Raw genomic sequence first — 20,209 nt, 5'->3', positions numbered from 1 at the left:
TTTCCTCTTCTTGAAGTCTTCGGAGCTGCAAGCTCGCCTCTCTTCCCCTTCGGCAGCTGCTGAGGTCTGGAGATTTCTGAGCCAAACTTGCATCTCCAGTTCTACGGGTACCCCCAGCTTCTGTCCGCTCCGGCTGGCCTGAAACCGGGGAGATGTGGGAACTCTGCCCCCACCCCCCCCCGCCCCTAGCTGAGTGTCTCAGTTGGGTCCCCTTCTCACCTCTCTGTTGTGCTCTTGGGTCTCTGGGTTTCTGGGAGAGATCAGGTTTCTGCAAGAGTTCCACGTGTTACTAGGGTCTTTAAATAATGGGTAGCAGTTATTATTTTGATCTTTTGTGTATTATCACCACTCCACTTTCAGCTGCCCTACTTCTCATATGTTTTCTCCCGTCTTTTAAACTTGTCTTTCAGATCGGTTATATTTTGCTACTTTAAGGAACAGACCAAAAAGCACAGTAAATACCCACTATTTCTCCATCGATGAGGAGCTGGTCTATGAAAAGTAAGTTTCTATTTTTTTTTTCTCTCAACCTTTTAGCCTGTTGGCTCTTTGGTGAGGGAACCCTATGCACCTTTATCGCAGTTTTATTCACTTACCGCCCCCCCCCCGCCCCCCCCCCCCCCCCCGTGGTGTAAGTAACTATACCATTTTTTAAAGACTCAGGTGCTTGGGGAGAGGTGCAGGCAAAGTTTAACATAATGTGAACCTGTCAACAGCCCACTCCTTTTAAACCTTTGTCTGTATTAGCTCTTCTTGCCACCACCACAAATTGCAACCTTCTGTTACTTAACACTCCCCAGAGTAGGACCAGGGAGATTCTCTGTCCTTGCTAGCCGCTGTAATTGGCCTGTGAATCAGCCCGGGAGTATTTATGGGGCACCCACAGAGTACAGGGAAGTGTGTGTATTAGGAGCACTTCAGCTTTCTAGTTCACAAGGCTTCTGTTGTTTCGCAGGATGTTTTTGTTTCTGCAGCTCATTTTTGGAAAGTGGGACATGTTTGGCTGGAGGTAGCTGTATCCAAGTCTTATCTATGAGTAAGGTTTTACCTGTGTGAGAAATTATTGGGTGATTTTCTTTGGGTGCCCCCAAGCTTCAGAGTATTACTTTCTTTGTCTTTGAGGAAGTGGTATAGGAGTGCTGATTTACTTTCTTTGGTTACTTTGCTTCTGTGGGATTAGGATTTGAGAGTGTAAAATTAGAATAGGGAACTGTTTTCTGTGAAAGGCAATTAATTTACAGGGAAAGGATTATCGTAGTACTTTTAAGGGCAATAAAAATTTAAAGAGAGATAAACCTCCACTCAATAAAAGCAACAGATAATAAAGAATAGGAAGGCTGAACTGACTTGAATGTGTTCTCCTTAAAAGAGAGGGTGTTGCAGAGTAGTCCAATGTATTTTAACTTAAACATTTTAATTTGACTTTTGTTGTTTAACCAAACATGCAATTACATGAACAGAGTTTAATGAACCATAGTAAGCTTCCCTGGACTGGTCTCCTTAAAAGGGATTTTGGCCAATCTGCCTAAGGATTTGTGGGTACCACCCAGGCATTTGAAGAGTGAAAGTATTCTCCACTTTTAGGAGCATTATCTTTTATTTGAGGGCAAACCATCTTTAACTGTCACTTCACCATAGGGATTCTTGAAACTGGTGTCTTGGGGAATTTCTCCTAGTGGTGCTAGAGGCAGGATGCATCTTGAATGGCTGAAGGCCCAAGTGGGAATGAAAGAGCCCTTTGCTGCTGCTTATGAATGCCCAGAGTTGCTGCAGCAATGAGGTCTAAATCCGTGGTGTCAGATTACAGCTCTGCCCCTAGACAGAATGGAGGCCTGCTCAGCCTGCTCCCTGACCTGGGGTACCTGGATGATGTCACCGCTGTTTATTGAGTGTGCACTCTGTTGTTGACAATGTGCATTGTTGTGGCTTTGTTTTCGTGAGGTTAGGGTTTGGGGACCTCTTGTGCATCTGAGGGTAGGGACTGTGTATATGTCATGGTGTTCCATTCTGCAGTGACTGACATGCTGGAGGCTGTTAATATATCACGGAACAAGCTTCCGTCGTTGAGGTCTGTGTTACTTCTTTAGGGATGGCTAAGTGGTAGATCTAGCAGGAAATGGCCTTTAACCACTAAACACAGTTGCTGGATGGTTTTTTGATTGTAATATTGAGCATATGTGAGGAACTGTTTTTGTGTATTTTAATGTTGGTATTTTAGGATAGGGTGACAAGTCCCATTCCTCTTACATTTATTCTACTGTATTTCTGGTGTCTTATAAAGAAAGACTCGCTGGAGAGACCATCCCATTTCTATTATAAGTTAGATATAAGATAAGAGAGTTTCGATGTCATCTGAAACTATGACGAGGACTCCAGTATGGGCAGAGCATACATTTCTCTTGGTTTGGACTTGCCCAGCTGTCTTGCCACAGTGGTGGCCATGGTTCTGATTAGCTGTGATTCCATCTTTTTTGTGACTCCCAACATATTACGCATGGCTAGGTGCTGGAGAGTATGGCGATGATGAATGCACATAGGACCTTTGAGGAGCCACAAGCCTATAGGGAGAATGACAGTAGTGCATTGAGCAGTACAGACAGAGAACTGTCTTCGGGTTAACATAGGCCCTGTGCTAAGAGGAGTTCCCAGGCAGGTGGGAGCACATTTGGTTGAAGTGTTTAGGAAAGGGCTTCCTGGAGGACTTAAGAGTTGGCTTGAAGAATGGACAGAGTTTTATCAGGAGAGATCCCAGAAACAAGAATAGCAAGGATGAGGAAGGAGGCTCCAGAGTGGGTTCAGGGACTAGTAAGTCCCCCAGTTTACCTGGTATATATTCAGGTCCCATGGGGGTGTGCAATATGAAGTTGAAAGGTCAGCAGGGTGTAGACTGAAAGGCGGGTGGGGATCTGCTGTTTCATTGGAAGCCTTTGGACTCCTGCAGGGTTTTGGGGAAGCCCATGGTATGACCGGATTGGGGCTAATGGCAAATAATGGCAAACATTTACTGAGTGTTTAAATGCATGCTAGGTGCTGTTCTAGGTGTCCCACAACTATTAATCATGAATTCATTTTATTTTCACAACAATTCCACGAGGCAGGTGCCGTTATCATCCTTAGTGTGCAGAGATGATGAGAGTTAGGGTACAGAGAGGTTAGGTAACTTGTCCAAGGTCACAGAATGAAGACGTAGCAGAGCTGGAATTGGAAACCAGACCCTCTGGTTCTGAGATACGTGTATCTTCTCTCAAAAAGTTAATAATATAGTATCATCTAAGATGGGTTAGTGGAAGTAGAAGCCCACTTAGAAAAATTCTAGAGTGTTCAAGGGGAAGAAATAAAGGCCTAGAGTAGGATTGGTAGCAGTGGTGGTAGAAAGAAGAGTTCTGAATTCCTGTGACTGGCTACAGATTAGGTGGGTGAGTTGGAGGTTGCTGAGGCAAAAGAGGAGGCAAAGAAGTCCTTAAGACTACCTCGGTCCCAGGGAGACTGCTGGGGCCATTCACTGAGCAAGAAGTAGTGTGGAAGAATTGGGATTAATGGGGACATCAGGCATTCCATTTTGATCATGTTGAATTTAAGGAATTTAAGGGCCATTGCATAGACTTGACGTTCTTAAATTTGGGGAGTTTTCCCCAAAGGGTTGATAAAACTGCAAGAATGATGTGATTTGGGGGAAGACAGAAGAGATGTCAAGGTCCGTATTTCACAGGCAGGGCTAGGAAGAGAGGAGCAAGGGAAGGAAGAGGAAATAAATAAAGAGGTGGACAAATGGTGGAGAGAGAGAAAAGGAAGAGGGACAGAGGCCTGGGAATTCATCTTGTCCGCGCTGCTTCTTTGGGAAGCGTAGGATGAGAGATTCTACAAAGTCCCTGGAAGCATGTATAGTAACCTGTGTTCTCTCTGTGGAGGATGTCCTGTGGGGAGAAAAGTCTCGACCGTCAAATCATACTGTACACCTTTCCAGGGAAAGGAGTGTGTTTACATACATTATTACACAGGCCTTGTACGGCCTTATAACTGTGCACTTACTCACTGAACGTATAAATGAAATGCCACCTCTCTGGCTAAATTATCACCTTGGAAATGCAGCTATTATTTTTGAATCAAGAAGTAGACTCTAAATATTAGGCTGTAGGTCCTCTGGACGCAGCTGTGTTTTGCACAGATGTTTAGTTAGTTCTAAGAGGAATGATAGTGCTCCATGATTGTAATGGCAACCTTCTGAGAAGCCGGTGGAGAAAATTTAGCAAAGTGGCACCATGAGGTGAGGTGATTTATTAGAAATGAAAGTCTGAATTTTCTGTGTGATTTTAATACAGAATTTATCACCTTAATATAAAGGCCTTGAGCAGTTTTAGTAAAATATGGTTGATAAGAAAGCCATACATTTGTCCTTGGGTTATGATTTCACAGATCAGGATTAAAATCAGAGTATAGGCTAACACACCCATGGGACAAAAATAGCCCCATGAAAAGGGAGCCTTTCAAAGATTTATCTGTATTTGATTAAGCTACAAATAACACGCAGCTCTCCAGAAAGGCTAATTCTTTGGTTTTGGAATGGGGCCCTGTAATCCAAATAGAGGCTTACTTTTTATAACTTGGCTCACATATTTTTGGCTCAAAAGTTAGCGAGATGAAATATGTTAATTGTTGTAACCTTTGTATGCCCCTCCTGACTGATGATGGGAACAGGGTTGGATGTTAACACATGGAAAGCCAGTTTGCTGTGAAGGATAGTGTAGAGGGTCTCCATTTCCAGCCTTGTCCACTTTTATCTCTCCTTTCACTATGTTTGCAAAGGAAAGGTATTGAGAATGCAGGAGAGAACTTTTCATGGACATACTCTGGGGACTGAATATTAAGCAGTTTCTGAAGTGACTCGAAGCATTTCACCCACTGTTTTAGTATGGAAGAATGAGCAGCCTCTAATGAGGACTAATTAGCTCAATTGAAGATTTAAATAATTTAAAATGTTCAATTTTCATTTAAACTCTACTAAAGCACCCTGATATTAAGGCAACCAGGGATTCTTGGGTAAATAATGTGTAGAAGAATGATTTCTTTTATAGTCTATAGAATAGGTATGAGTCAGAATGTGGACATCTTTGAGAGAAATTAGGACATCTTTGAGAGAAATACAGAAAAACCTTCCTTGTCTGGAAATATTTGTGGGAATGGAGTGAGAAGGAACCCTTTTTATTTTTGATTCTTGTTTTCAATTTAATATGTGGCAGGGGTGCCTGGGTGGTACAGTCCTTTGGGTGACCGACTCTTGGTTTCGGCTCTTGTCGTGATCTTAGGGTCATGAGATCAAGCCCCTTTTCAGTTCTGTGCTCAGAGGGGAGATGGGTGGAATTTCTCTCTCTCCCTCTGCCTCTGCCCCTCCTGCTCGCGCGCTCTCTCTCTCTCTCTAAAATAAATAAATCTAAAATATTTCAAATAATATGGCAAGTAGTTTAATTTAATGGAAAGGCTAATGCTTTTTACAGACATGCACAAATATATGATCTTATAGAGTCTTAGGGCCATCATTTGGTATCCCAGCTCTCATTATCAGTTGCTATGATAGTGAAAGAAGAGGAGATATAGTTGAATTTTGGAATAAAAAGCAAATCATAACAATAGCTTACATTTATAGTCCTGTGCCAGATAGTGTTCTTGTGCTCTGTATGCATTTACTCAGGCTTCAGAAGAACCCTGGGAGTTAGGTGCCATTATTATGACCATTTTACAGATGAGGAAGCTGAGGCTCAGTGGTCACTGAGCTCGTGGTTAAGTTGTTGAGCTGGGATTCAGGCTGCGGGTAATTGGCCCAGGAGTTCATGCTCGTAGGCTTCTAGCAAGTTCCCAGTCGTCTTGAGCCCAAGGCTGGTGGGGAGGGTGCAGAAGGGCTTGGCCCCTCCCTGGCAGGCCTGGCCCTTCTAACTTCAGGGCGATGGCTTTGGTAAGAAGCGAGCTACTGAGGCACCAACTTTATGTCTAGGCCGTATCTAGGAATGTGTGCTGGTAATGAAAATGATTTTTCCACTTCCACTTTTGTGGGTGTAATTTTGCTTGTTTCCCCCTAAATAAATTAATAAATAAATTGAATTAATTATCATTCTATATTAATAGGATGGATGAAAACAAAAGAAGCCCAGCTTCTGAAAACTTCTTTTGCAGGCTGTCTAGTGAAATGTTTTTGGATCTTAACTGTTGTAACTTAAGATAATAATCGTTTCTACATAGAATTCTCCTAAAAACTCAGAAAGAAAACTTTTTAGCTTTAAAAGATGACGTATTTACCACTTTCTTCTCCCTTTCTCCTTTCTTCCATCCTAACCTTGCAAAAATAACCCAGCAGTGTTCAGTGCTACTTTTTCTCCTCCTCTGTTTTGAACATGTAAGTTTTAGGTATGTATGTATGTATGTATGTATGTATGTATGTATGTGTGTGTGTGTGTGTGTGTGTATAACCACCAAGAGTACCACATAGTATATGTGATGAGGAAATGCACATTTCTGTGTATACACGAACCAGCCAGTTCTAAATTCTAGTGGCATACTAGAGTCAAATTTTACTTTCTGGGTATTGATTTGATTAAATACTTGCTGTGCACTCGTGGTGCAGTCTGTTGGGCGGCCAACTCTTGGTTTCAGCTCAGGTCGTGATCTCAGGGTCATGGGGAGCCCCGAGTCAGGCTCCCCGCTCAGTGTGGAGTCTGCTTGAGTTTTTCTCTCCTTCTGCCCTCTCCCCTGAGTGTGTGCTCTCTCTAGAATAAATAAATATATCATTAAAAACATACTTGCTGTTTTGACTTATTAGACCTTCATAGTGGGTAGTCTGTCTCTGATCTTCCTAAGGACAAATAATGATTCAGTTCTTTCAATTTGCTTGAGATGAGCCTGACAAAAACAAAATTTAACCAAGGTGCTATGGACTCAGTTAAAACTCAGTGCGGTCTTAATCAGGCAGCCTGACAGAGGGATCCAAATGAGCGGTTGGAGTGTCCAATGGGGAGCTGTCTGCTGTCCAAGTCCTTTCTATGCCAAATCACCATGGGGCGGCTTCATTATTTTGTTTGAAGTAGATTCCTAAGACATCAGATGTTCTCATTTGTAAGTTCATAAACACATTCCAAAGCCCAAAGCAAATGACTTTTACTTACTCACAGCTTTAATACACCTTTGCGCTTAAAAGAAAAGGAAGAGAAAAAAGACTCTTGATGCATTTTCATAGGGAGTGAAAAAAACGAAACTTAAAACTTAGAAATGGTTGGAAATTGCTGGAGAAGGAACCACCATTTAGGTGAGCTAGCTTTCAGTGTGGAGTTCTGTGCTAAAGCTTTGGGGGTACACAAATACATAAGGCAGTGAATACAAGCACAGTGAAGGGCAAAATATGGCAAAAGCTGCAAAGGCATTTTTTAGGAATCCAAGAGACATGGAGATTATTACCGCCCAGGGTGATAACTTCATAGAGGGGTTTGAACTCGCTTTTGAAGGGCACGGAAGAGCAAAGAGTGTATTTAACCATCTCTGTGAGGACATGAACTACCTGTTTTTGCTTACCATTGTATCCCTACAACCCAGCATGGTGCCTGACGCACAGCTGGTGCTCAAGAAATTTTAGCTGAATGAATGAATGAGTGAGCGGAAGAGGAAGGAAAGAAAGTAGAGATTCCAGTGTTTGGAGTTAGCAAGATTCTGTTAGGTGAGGCACAATGTTTAAAAGCAGAGAGGTCCCGGGTGAGGCTGGACACATAGTTGGAGACTACATGGTGGAAAGCCATTTGGACCTCTGTTGTGCGGGTTTATCAGTGGCAGAGAGCTCTGGTTTAGGCTGGGAGGTGGGGGTCTGGTTAGGCTGTGGGAGGATTGGATTAGGGTTGTAGCAGTGGGAACAGAAAAGCCAGAGGGAGACAGGGGGAAGAAGCTAGAAGGGATGGATTGACTGTATTTGGGATTGACCAGGTCAGGGATGCGGGTGAGGAATTGAACATGTAAGTTCAAGGTTTCTGGCCTGGATGACTGGGACGAAGAGATACATTAAAATAGGCAATTTATGTAAATCTGAGAAAGGTTTGCCTTTTTAATGCTTGGTTTTGTTTTTGGGATAGGGAAAGGAAGTAAAAAGGAGGGTTTATAATGATAGTAAAAGGAGGAATCTTTGTCTTTTGTGATCTTTAAGGAGAAAACAGACAATACTTGCTCAGGAGTTTTAGATATTTACTTGTTTAAAAACTGAGAAGGTGGGTGGGACAGTGATCTGAAAGTTCCTTTCTGACTCCCTGATTTGAACTGGGCTTTCTAAGCTACATGTCAAATTCATTGTTACTTAAAAAAACAAAAACCAAAAAACTTTTTCTGAGCTTTACTTTCAATTTACCTAAAAAAACTTGGGTTTTGTTAATCATCTAAATACTTCCAGGACCACCAAAGAATCAGATGTTGAATAAGAGACATCAAAATATCACCTTATTTATTGAAAGTATGTACTGTTTATTCCTGGTTCTGACAACTTGGAAACATCCGGTGAATGGTCACAGTTATTTGTAATTGACAATGAGTTCCTTTATGAGAAATAGTGTGTGTGAATTATAGTTTTTGAATAAAATGTTTTTTTAAAAAAAAGATTTTATTTATTTGAGAGAGAAAGAGAATGAGCAGTGGGGAGGGGCAGAGGGAGAGAGAGAGAGAGAGAGAGAGAGAGAAGTAGACTCCCTGATGACGCAGTGCTCCATCCCAGGACCCCGAGATCATGACCTGAGCCAAAGGCAGAGGCTCTACCAACTCAGGAGCCCCTGAATAAAATGTTTCATGTATTAATCTATACATTTTAATATTTTGGTCTTTAAGATGTTCACATCCTATTGATGAAGAATTTGCTAGTTTGGACTTATTCTTTGGTTATAAAATTTAATTTTCTTTTGGAGAACCAGGAAAGATGGTTTATTTCACATTTGTTCTCCTTGATGGATATGCTCTAGTAATGCATTTATCTGGTTGTGTTTGGGAATGTGGCATTCCAGGGAGGCAGCTCTTATAAGTGAGCTGGGAAGTCACATCTTGAAATATGAAAGTAGTTTTATAACTTGTGGAACTTTTCTAAGGTGAATCTGCATTTCTGCCTTCTTGAAGAGTTTACTGCTTCTGATTTATCTTTTTTTTTCTGTAATACTCAGACTATTACTATAAGTTCATTGGTTGTACAGTTTCACTGCAATTCAGGGATGGTTTTAGCTGCTTTAAAGAATGAAGGGCTCTCTGTTTATGTAGCAGATGGTACCTGTTTGCTAAACATCTTGTTATCTTTTAGTGGTTTTAATTTGTTCAGTCAGTTTTTATTGATAGCTAACTACTAGGAGTTGAGTACGTTTTAGGTGCTGCTTACTATTGGGTTAGCTTTTGGCATTACTGTCAGTGTAGCAGCCCCTAATAGCTTCCTCCTCCCTACGGTCTTATGAGTCTAATATACTATGGACGTAGAAACCAGACATCATATTTTATTAGCCTTTGGTACAAAATAAGACTAAATAGACTCTGTGTGAGTCTTATAAACACGACTTATAGACACGTGTCTTATAAACATGACTAAAGGGCATGGGTTTTGGGGCACTTGTGTGGCTCAGTCGGTTAAGCTGGACCTTTGGCCCAGGTCATGATCCCAGGGTTCTGGTATCTAGCCCCACATTGGGCTCTCTGCTCAGCAGGGAGTCTGTTTCTTCTCCCTCTTTCTCGGTGCTCTCTACCCCTCTCTCAAATAAATAAATAAAATCTTAAAAAAAAAAAGAGCATGGATTTTGTGGCAGGCTTTAGAAGAAACAATATGACTTTGTTTAGGGTTCACTTATAATTCTCATTTTTATTCCAGATTGGGATTTCTGAATTGGGGATCCTTGGATAACTGATTTATTTATTCATTCATTTTTTCCTCCCTCCTTCCCTCTCTCTTTTCTTCCTTCCATCCTTCCTTCCTTCCTCCTCCCTCCCTAGCCCCCCTTCCTCCCTCCCTCCCTCCCTCCCTCCCTCTCTTTCTTTCTTTCTTTCTTTCTTTGCCTGCTTGCCTGCCTGCCTGCCTGCCTGCCAGAGGGGGTGAAGGGGGAAGGGTCAGAGGGAGAGGGTGAGAGAGAATCTTAAGAAGGCTCCATGCTTGGTACAGCGTTGGACATGGGGCTCGGTTTCACAACCCTGAGATCATGACCTGAGCTGAAATCAAGAGTCAGCTGCTTAACTGAGTGAGCTACCCAGGCACCCCAAATAACTGATTTCTTACTGTACACATTTCTCTTCCTTTTAAGAGGGCATGGTATTGATACAGCATTTACATTAGTCTTGGTAGTCAGTTATTGATTCTCTGCAGCTGGATTAATTTGAAATGTTAAAGACTTTTTTTCCCCCTAAATGTGAGATATAAAGGTTTAAAAAGGCCTCTTCTAGAAAGCTGTGAATGATGGGCTTGTAAAAGAGTGCCTTTTCTCTTCTGATAGCCCCTAACTAGGGTCCGACTTTGTACCTGTTTCACAAGCCTCACAGCAGATTGGCTGCTGCTCTAGAAAACCCAAAAGTGAAGGCTTAGGATGATTTTAATGCGGCCAAACTCTCAGAACTGAAGGGGCTGCTAAGACAAAAGGAATTGGGGTGATGTATAGTCAGGGTGAGTCTTTTCAGACTGGGGGTTACTTCTGGAGCAGGCCACCCCGGGAGCAAGCCGGTGATAAAGATACAGGCTGGGGTCGCCTGGGTGGCTCAGTGGGTTAAAGCCTCTGCCTTGGCTCAGGTCATGATCTCAGGGTCCTGGGATCCAGCCCTGTGTTGGCTCTCTGCTCAGCAGGGAGCCTGCTTCTCCTTCCCTCTCTCAGCCTGCCTTCTCTGCCTACTTGTGATCTCTGTCTGTCAAATGAATAAATAAATTCTTAAAAAAAAAAAATACAGGCTGAAACGGGGTGGTGGGGCTGGACTCTAGACCTTTCCCGGCAGCAGAGAGGTAGGCCATCCTGCTCTTCTTCCCCTTTACTGCCTTTATGTCTTAGGTCATTTTTGTTAATTTTGTCCAGTTAGTTTTATGATGTGCCCGTCGATAAATAAAATGTAATCCCTGATATCTCTCCCCACATTAATCTGATGTATGGCTTAGAAGGATTAAATGGAAACAGGCAGGGGTTTTGCAGATGAACCAACCACATCTCTTTCATTCCTTACTCAGTCATCTATGTGCCAGGTGCTAGGGATGTAACATGACAGTGAGCACATTGGAACCCAGCTCCATGTTCCTGGAGCTTCTATGGTCCAGTGGGTGATAGGGAGGATATTGGTCAAATATTCAAACATAGGATTATTTGTAAGTACTCTGAAGGAGAGATCTAAGAAGCACATAACAATGGATCCTGGCCTGTGGGGGGATGTGTGAAGTAGGGCAAGGGCCAAGGTGGGTGTGGGATTAGGGAAGAAGTCTCTGAGGAAGTGTGAGTAGAGCTGACACCTAAAGTGTAGGTATAAGTTAATTAGGCCTGGGAGGGTGAAAGTGCTAATGGCCTGAGGCAGGGACTAAAAGGAAGAGCGTGGCTGGAGCTTACTGGTATTAAAACCAGGAAGATGAAGCCCCAAAGAGAGAGAGGTAGGGGGCTGCACCAGCCTGGGCCTCACAGGCAAGTATGAAGGTTTTGCTTTTAATTCCAAGTGTTTAGAGGGGTGATAATGATCTTCACTGGGTTTTAGAGTAATTGTTTTCCTTTCCTTTTTTTTTTTTTTTAAGATTTTATTTATTTGTTATTTGAGAGAGAGAGAGATTGAGAGAAGGAATAGGAGGAGGGGCAGAGGGAGAAGCAGACTCCTTGCACATTTGGTCTTAAAGAGCAGAGAGCCTGACGTGGGACTCGATCCCAGGACCCTGGGATCATAACCTGAGCTGAGGCAGACACTTAACCAACTGAGCTGTCCAGGCTTCCAATTATTTTCATTTTCAAGGCCTTAGTTGCTTTATGAAATGTGAGGAGGGTACAGGGCATCAGTCATCATTCTGTCTTCTATTAAAGCTGACATAGTCCTCTCTCCCTCAATATCTGCCATTGAATAAAGAGGTTAACTTATACTGCTTGAGAATGTTTCTGTGGGAGTGAATTTTAATTTTGCCAGTGCATTCCTGAAGAAATCTCCTATTGTTTTTATTACTGTGAGTCTCAGAGGGGGTTTTCATTAATTGACTTGCTCCAAAGAGGGAAGTCACAGAATGACAGACTCTGATGCTGGAAGCTTCCTTGATACCATCTAGTCTGTTGTTTGACTTTAAGGCAAAGTGGCAACACTAACCTATTTTATAGCAGCAGCAAGGCCTTGTTCCTTGCCCCAGGGAGGGAAGGTACTAATCGGAGAAAACTTCCTCATATTTCTGGTGTTGTGGACTTTCTTAAAAACCTGGAATACTGTACCAAAGACCAGGAGTCAGAGTCAATACTGGTGTTCTCCCCTTCCTTTATGATCTCAACAAATGTCAAACTTCATGCAGGCAAATAAATGGTAATGAGATCAAGCTTCCTACCTTATGAAGCCACTTTGTGGTCTGTGGGTTTGTTCCCCAGCTGTGCAGAAAGCCTAGTGAATTGCAGGGAGGAAACTCTGAGGTTCTTCCCCTCTTTGAGGAGATATTCTGAAGGAAATGCCTTTGTAGCCAGACTCAACACACTGGGAGGGTGGAATGCATCCATTAGGGACTGTAGCCCTTGGGAAACATGTGAACTGTTGAATGGGTTTGTCCAATATGTATAACTAGAGTCATAGACTCTTTTTTCTTTGTTGAAGATTTTATTTATTTATTTTTGGAGAGAGAATGCAAGTGAGAAAGAACATGAGCAGGGGGGAGGGGAGGGACAGAGGGAGAGGGAAAGGAGTGGGAGAAGCAGACTCCCTGATAGTCTCCCTGATAGTGGACTTGATCCCAGGACTCTGGGATCATGACCTGAGCAGAAGGCAGTTGCTTAACCAACTGAACCACCCAGATGCCCTAGAATCTTAGATTCTTTAGACTCTAGTATGTATGTATACACACACACACACACACACACACACACACACACACACACACACGCAGAGTATATATTATATCTAATAGCCTATAATGTATATAATAACTAGAAAGCTGATATATGATATGATATGATATGACATAACATTTGGAAAGAACTTTAGAAGCCTTAATTCAGTAGCTTCATCTGAGATGACGATGTGGAGTCCCATAAGGCACCAGCCCAGAGACACTGAGTGATCAAGTTGGGATTCAAACCCCTTGCTTCCCAGTGGTCTTTAGTTTTCTGTCAGACTCTATGTGACTGACATGGAGCTGGGGAGTTTCTCTGATGTGCTATCTCTCTTCCCTGGAAGTCAATGGCAGTATGTGGTTTGTTACGCCATAAGGGCTTGAATGTAAGCCTTGAGTTATAAGGGCTTCGCAGTGTACTTTGATCTTAGATTAGTGTTTGCTGAGCAGTTGAAGCCTTTTTGAAATTTGATTATTATGAGTTTCAGCCATATTAAGAACTTTATCATCTCACTGGAGGGGTGTGGATTATATTCCAGTTATAGGGAAAATATTAGGTGGTGTGTAGAGCCCACGGGCTGCACTGATTAATGTCACCAAAATTTTATACATGTTCACACATATATATAATCTCACTGTACTTTGGAGGTACTCACTGTATATAATCTCATAATCTCACTGTACTTATGCTACTCAGCATTTATCACACTGTGATAATGTTTACTTGTCTTTTCATTAGTTGGTGAGCTCCTTTTAAGTAGGGAATAGCAGTCTTCAGGATTTCAGTAAATATTTGAGTGAGTGAGTGAATGAATAGACAAAAACTGTCAGCAGTGCTGGTAAAAAATTGAAGAGTTGGTATGCCTTACAATAATCTTATGGAATTTTTCCATCCTATTTATTAAGAAGTTAAACAATTTTTTTGTGGGGGCACCTGGGTGAGCATCTGACTCTTGGTTTTGGCTCAGGTCATAATCTTCATAATCTTACGGTTGTGAGATTGAGCCCCATGTCAGGCTCCACATTCAGTGTGGAGTGTTTGCTCAAGATGATCTCTCCCTCTCCCTCCCCTATTGCCCCTCCCAAATAAATAAAATTAAAAAAATTTTTTTTGCATTGTCAGCACTCTGATGAATATACTAACTTATAGTGCCTTGCCCAGAGTAGGTGGTTATAAACTTTGTTGAATGAATGAGTGCTGGTTGGAATATGGCTTATCTTTTTGCTGAGGAGTTGAAAATTTTTAGATGACTCTTCTGATACGTAGAATAAGATACGATGGTGCTTAAAGGAATGGTTTATCTGAGAATGGACCCACTTAAATTAGAGTTTGTTTGAAAAACCAAACACAAAATAATGATATGTCATACACTTCATAAGTCTATGAGAAGAGTTAGACATTTTGGGTATAACCAAAGAGCTTCTAGGCCCAATTTATATTTTACTTCACATCTGTAGGGCCAGCACTGTGGATGTTAGGTGATCCTGTGGGTATTGGGTGACCCTGTGGGCAGTGGATGACCCTGGTAAACGATTGCTCTGATCTTGGGCTTCCATTTCTTTTTTCTTCCCAGGAGGAAATGACTCTCCCTTCCCTACTTGTAAGACTCCAATTCTTTTAACTTCTTTCCTTTTGAAACAGGAAAGAATTTGATTTTAGCTATTTATACTTACCAAATAAAAGACAGATTGACTGATTTTTACTGAATAATTCATGAGTTTCATTCTGGTTCTTGACCCATAATTTGCCAACCTACAAGGGAAAATTTACAAATAGATAAGAGATTAGTTCGTTGGTTTGTTCCTTCATTGCTTTGGAGGGAAAGCTGAAGGTATCTGAAATAATCAAATAATATATCCGTGGTTTTCCCTGCCCAAATAAGCCCAAATGAGACCAGATTACCCCTCCCTCCCCTACCCAAGAAAAAGTGGTAGCCATTGCTTGACTGTGGCTCTGGAGGCCTCTTCCTGGGAATTGCCAGAATGGAGAAGACTCTATCTAGTGTCATTGACTTCAGGCTTAGGAGTCTCCTCTGTCCTCAGGTTTTTCTTTCTTACATCTCTGCAGGGCTCATCTCTGCCATTTTCCCTCCTCTTTCACTTTCCCCGGGTTGATGACTTCCATTTCTTCTCTTTTACCCTGAGCCCAACTCCTTCATTCTCCTGCCTTGCTTACAAGTTGCCCAAGTACATATTTTATACTCTCTAGCACATTTGATTTATTTCAATTGATATCAATTGGTTTTTGTATTTTAATATTTCTCTCTAGTAATGGTCTGGCTTATTAAATGTGTTTCCATTTTCCCCCACCTCGCGTGAGGAGGATTCTTGTAAAGAAGCACGTTGTTGCTAGGTATTTACCCAAAAAAATACAAAATACTAATTCATAGGGATATGTACACCCCAGTGCTTACAGCAACATTACCTACAATAGCCAAGATATGGAAATAGCCCAAGTGTCTGTTGATGAATGGATAAAGAATATGTGGTGTGTGTGTGTGTACACACACACACACACACACACACACACACACACACAGGAATATTACTCAGCCTTAAAAAAGAATGGAATCTTGCCACTTGCAGTGACATGGGTGGAGCTAGAGACTATAACCAAATAAGTCAGAGAAAGACAAATACCATATGATTTCCTTCATATGTGGAATTTAAGAAACAAAGCCAGTGAGCAAAGGGAAAAAAAGAGAGAGAGAGAGAGGCAATCCAGAACAGGCAATCCAAAACAGACCCTTAACTATAGAGAACATACTATGGAACCATAGAGAACAAACTCCTGGTTACCACAGAGGAGATGGGCGGGAGGATGGATGAAATAGGTGACAGGAATTAAGGAGAGCCCTTGTGCTGAGCAGCAGGTATTGTATGGAAATGTTGAATCACTATATTGTACACCTCAAACCTAATACTCTATGTTAACTAACTGGAATTTAAATAAAAAAGTAAAGAAAAGAAAGAAGCTTGTTGTTGGAAGGTGTGTTCTTTATTCATGGCACTTTATTGTATCAAAGTTGGTGATAACCCAGAACAGTGTGAGCAGCTATGACCATTTTCCCCCCAATGATCTTGACATTTTCAGAATGTATTTAGCCAGTCAGAAAACAATATAAAAACATAAAACTATATTATTATAAATACATATATATTCTTAGAAATGCCAACACTTATGAGGAAGGAATATGTAAAATGGCCTTAAGATAGAGTTTGTTGGCTTTGTATTTGCCTGCAACAATTCTGATTTTTTTTTTAAGATTTTATTTATTTATTTGATAGACAGAGATCACAATTAGGCCGAGAGGCACGCAGAGAGAGAGGGGAGGAAGCAGGCTCCCCGCCAAGCAAAATGCCTGATGCAGGGCTCCATCCCAGGACCCCGGGATCATGACCCAAGCCGAAGGCAGAGGCCCTAACCCACTGAGACAGCCAGGTACCCCAGCAGTTCTGATTTTTGAAGACCTGTTTTAAATTGCGTTTGGCTGTGCAAAGGTTTTGACTGCATTTCTTAGTATGACTTGAGGCTCATTCCCCTTTTCGTGAAATATGAAAGCCGGCCCACTTAACTTCAAGATCTTGTGATGTGGGAAACTCTGGGTTCAGGTTGCTTTTCATCTACACTTTACCTGGTGTCGTGGTCAAGATGCAGGTATAGCGTCTTCTGTGTAGCTGTCTGATGCTCTTTCCGCAGCTTGTTTCTTTGAGGGACAGTGGAGGAGAGTGGGGCCAGGATCCTCTTCTATTTCTCTCCTCCCCTGCTCTAGGTCTCTAATTGTCTTTTTGGAAATATGACCTCCTTGAACAAAAGGGGAGAGGAATTCCCAGAGCCCAATTTTACTGTTGGGAGCTATGTGAGCCTCTGAAGGGGAAGGACCACAATTTCTTCAAAGACTTTATCCTTACCTCACTCAGGTTACTTGGCAATTTCTCTAGTGTTTTATAGTTATTTTTGTTCTCCTCTTATATTTTCATCTTGATTGGTGTTTTCTGTCATTGCAGAACATTGTCTATATCTTCATTTTCCAAATCAGTAGCCATTGCTACATGTAGCTTTTGAATGCTTGAAATGGGCTACTTAATATGACGGGAGAACTGAATTTTTAATTTATTTAACTTTAATATTAGTTAATTAAAATTTTTTATTTGAATATAGTTGACACAATATTCCATTAGTTTTAGGTGTACAACATAGTGATTCAACATCTCTATACATTATGCTACAGTCACCACAAATTTGCTACTGTCAGTCACTTTTACAACACTTTTATAGCACCGTTGACTGTATTCCCTGTGTTGTAGCTTATATCCCCATGACTTCCTCATTCCATAACTGGAAGCCTATATCTCCCACCCCTCTTCACCCATTTTGTTTGCTCTCTGATTCTGCTTTGTGTTTGTTTATTCATTTGTTGTTGTAGATTCCACATATGAGTACAGTCATATGGTATTTGTCTTTCTCAGTCTGACTTACTCCACTTAACATTATACCCTCTAGGTCCATCCATGTCGTCACATATGGTGTGATCTCATCTTTTCTTATGGCCGAGTAATATTCCTCTGTGTGTGTGTGTATGTGTGTGTGTGTGTGTGTGTGTGTTTATGTGTGTACATACACACCACTTCTTCTTTATTCATTCATCTGTGTGTGTACACTTGGGTTGGTCCCGTATCTTAGCTGTTGTAAATAATGCTGCAATAGAAATAGGGTGTATAACTTTAATTAATTTAAATTTAAATGCCACAGGTGGCTATTGGCCACCTTAAGATCAACTTAAGGACATGGTTTGTATTTGATGTACTTTTTCCTGTCTTATTGGAGTATACCAGTTTACTTATCTGATGTTTGGTGAAACAGGTGTGTTTGTTAACCATGTTGCTTCCAAAAGTACAGGTGGCTAAGTGGGCTTTGCAGTTAGAAACTATACAGTTTGAAACTGTAGTTGAAAATGAAGTTGGGGGCGCCTGGGTCGCTCAGTGGGTTAAAGACTCTGCCTTCCGCTCAGGTCATGATCCCGGAGTCCTGGGATCGAGCCCCACATCGGGCTCTCTGCTCCGCGGGGAGCCTGCTTCCTCCTCTCTCTCTCTGCCTGCCTCTCTGCCTACTTGTGATCTCTGTCTGTCAAATGAATGAATGAAATCTTTAAAAAAAAAAAAAGAAAATGAAGTTGGCTTCTAATGGTTAGTATGAAACTGGAATTAGATGCTTCAAATTTTTTGTGCTTTCCTGAAATTTATTCAAAGTGAATCTAAAAAGTTGATAGAACCATAACTAAAAATTCTAGATTCACCTTATCTTTCAGCATTCATGTTTGAGTAGGAAAAAACAAGATATATTAGCCAAGAGTGTTGCTTCCAATAACTCAAGGACAAAGAAATCTTTGTAATAGAAACAGGGCTGTTTTCATCATGCTGGGAGGTGCTTATTTTTAGATTTTTTTCATTTTGATTCATTTGAGTGGATTCTTGTTGACCATCCAAGACGGGTCAGTAATTAGGTATAATAAACAGTTCATTTTGGATTCATAGGTATTTCATTTATACTTACAACACAGCAGTATACCGGGAACTTTAGAAATATATCAATAACTTTTTACATCAAATTATTGCAAGTTTCCCTCTTTGGCAACTCTGTGTTTTTAATTCTCATGAAGCTTGTGTATAGGGACAGCTAATTTTGGTGTTACCTAGAATATACGTTCCAAAATATTACCAACTTGATTAATGTAGTTAAAATATACAAGCTTAGGGGCGTCTAGGTGGCTCAGTCAGTTAAGTGTCTGCCTTGGCTCAGGTCATGATCTCAAGGTCCTGGGATCAAGCCCCGCTTCCTCGGGCTTCTTCCTCAACAGGGAGTCTGCTTCTCTCTCTCTCTCTCTCCTCTGCCCTTCCCCCCTGCTCATGCTTTCTTGCCTACTCTCTCAAAATAAAAGAAATAAAATCTTAAAAAATATATACAGGTTTAGTATTCCTGTGTAAGACAAGTGGCTCCTGACAGATTTGATGTCGTGTAGTGACATATCTACCTCTAATTTAGGTAGCAGAAAAAAAAGTATTGACTTTTTTGACTCCCTCAAAATGAAGGTCTTTGGGGGGTGGATTTTTTGGGAAACTTGTTGATATTTAGTAAATTTATGGTCTAGTGAAATTGAGCATTAGTGAGCAAAATAGTCATAATGAGGACTCATTCGTTGAAGTTCTTTATTATGAGCAAGATATTCTTCTCAACCTATACGGATAAGATACAGCCCTAGAGAGAAAGGCTTACTCTGTAGTTGGGCAGGTAGGATCTATACTTTAAAAAAAAAAAAGCTAATTCAACACTATGTAGTAGTGTCTCAGATGGTAAATTTTGGGAACTTTGAGAGAAGGGTAGTTTTTCCCAAGGGTGACTGGAAAGGTAGGATTTGAACTGGATTTTGAGGGAGTTAGAGAGGAGCAGAAAGAGAAAAAGGAGGGCATGCCAGCCAAGGAGACCAGTGTGAGTTGAGCCTTGGATTAAGACTATGCCATGGAGTATTTGGGAATAAGGGATGGACGTGGTTGTTGGAATACAGATCCTATATGGGGCCCTTCAGGAGATAAGGTCATCCCGGAAACTAGGGGCATGAGGTATAGGGCTTTGACTGCTGGGCCAAGGAATTATTCTGAAGGGAGCAACGAGGCATTAAACATTTTAGACTGGTGGGAAGATACATGAGATATTATGAAGATTAATCTTCAGAGTGTAATACAGGATGATTGGGCAGGGGAGAGGCAGAATTTAAACATTAAGGATGTGAGATGAAGAAGCTCTGCCCTTTTGTTGCTAACATAGGAAATGGACAAGCAAAGGATCACTTAAGAGTAGTGGCATTTCTGGTATATGAGAATTAAATTGATATTTATTTGTTGCCCTGTTGTGATTGCAAGGTTTCCTGCCTGAGTAACTGTCAGAAGCAAATGTTTTGAGTCTGGTGGGCTGATTTGAAGGAAGGATGGGTTGAGTTTTAGATGTTCTGAGTTCCAGGTGATGGAAGGACCTGTAAATGTGAGGTTTGGAGGTAGTTGAAGATGAAAAGGCTGATGCTGGGTCTCAAGTGTGGAAGCCGTCGATCTCTCTTCTATTGGGTTACCCGTGAAATTCATGATAGTAGGTACGAGAGAACTGCGGACTGCTGACTGTAGCCTGGAGATGTCCCGGGTGGG

General features: G+C 41.5%; 1 protein-coding gene across 5 annotated transcripts in view; it reads left to right on the top strand.

Annotated features, from left to right (window-relative positions):
- Positions 1–20,209, top strand: part of CDC14A (cell division cycle 14A) — a 198,373-nt gene that overhangs the window by 19,752 nt on the left and 158,412 nt on the right. For all 5 annotated transcript variants that reach the window (XM_046006231.1, XM_046006240.1, XM_046006223.1 and 2 more), the window contains exon 2: positions 411–501. In XM_046006231.1, the coding sequence (XP_045862187.1) occupies positions 411–501 (91 nt within the window). The remainder of the gene's footprint in view (positions 1–410; positions 502–20,209) is intronic.

Source organism: Meles meles, chromosome 1 (assembly GCF_922984935.1).
Source record: "Meles meles chromosome 1, mMelMel3.1 paternal haplotype, whole genome shotgun sequence".
Taxonomy (NCBI): domain Eukaryota; kingdom Metazoa; phylum Chordata; class Mammalia; order Carnivora; family Mustelidae; genus Meles; species Meles meles.
Note: the sequence above shows the minus strand (reverse complement) of the source record. Positions and strands in the feature narration are given on the sequence as shown.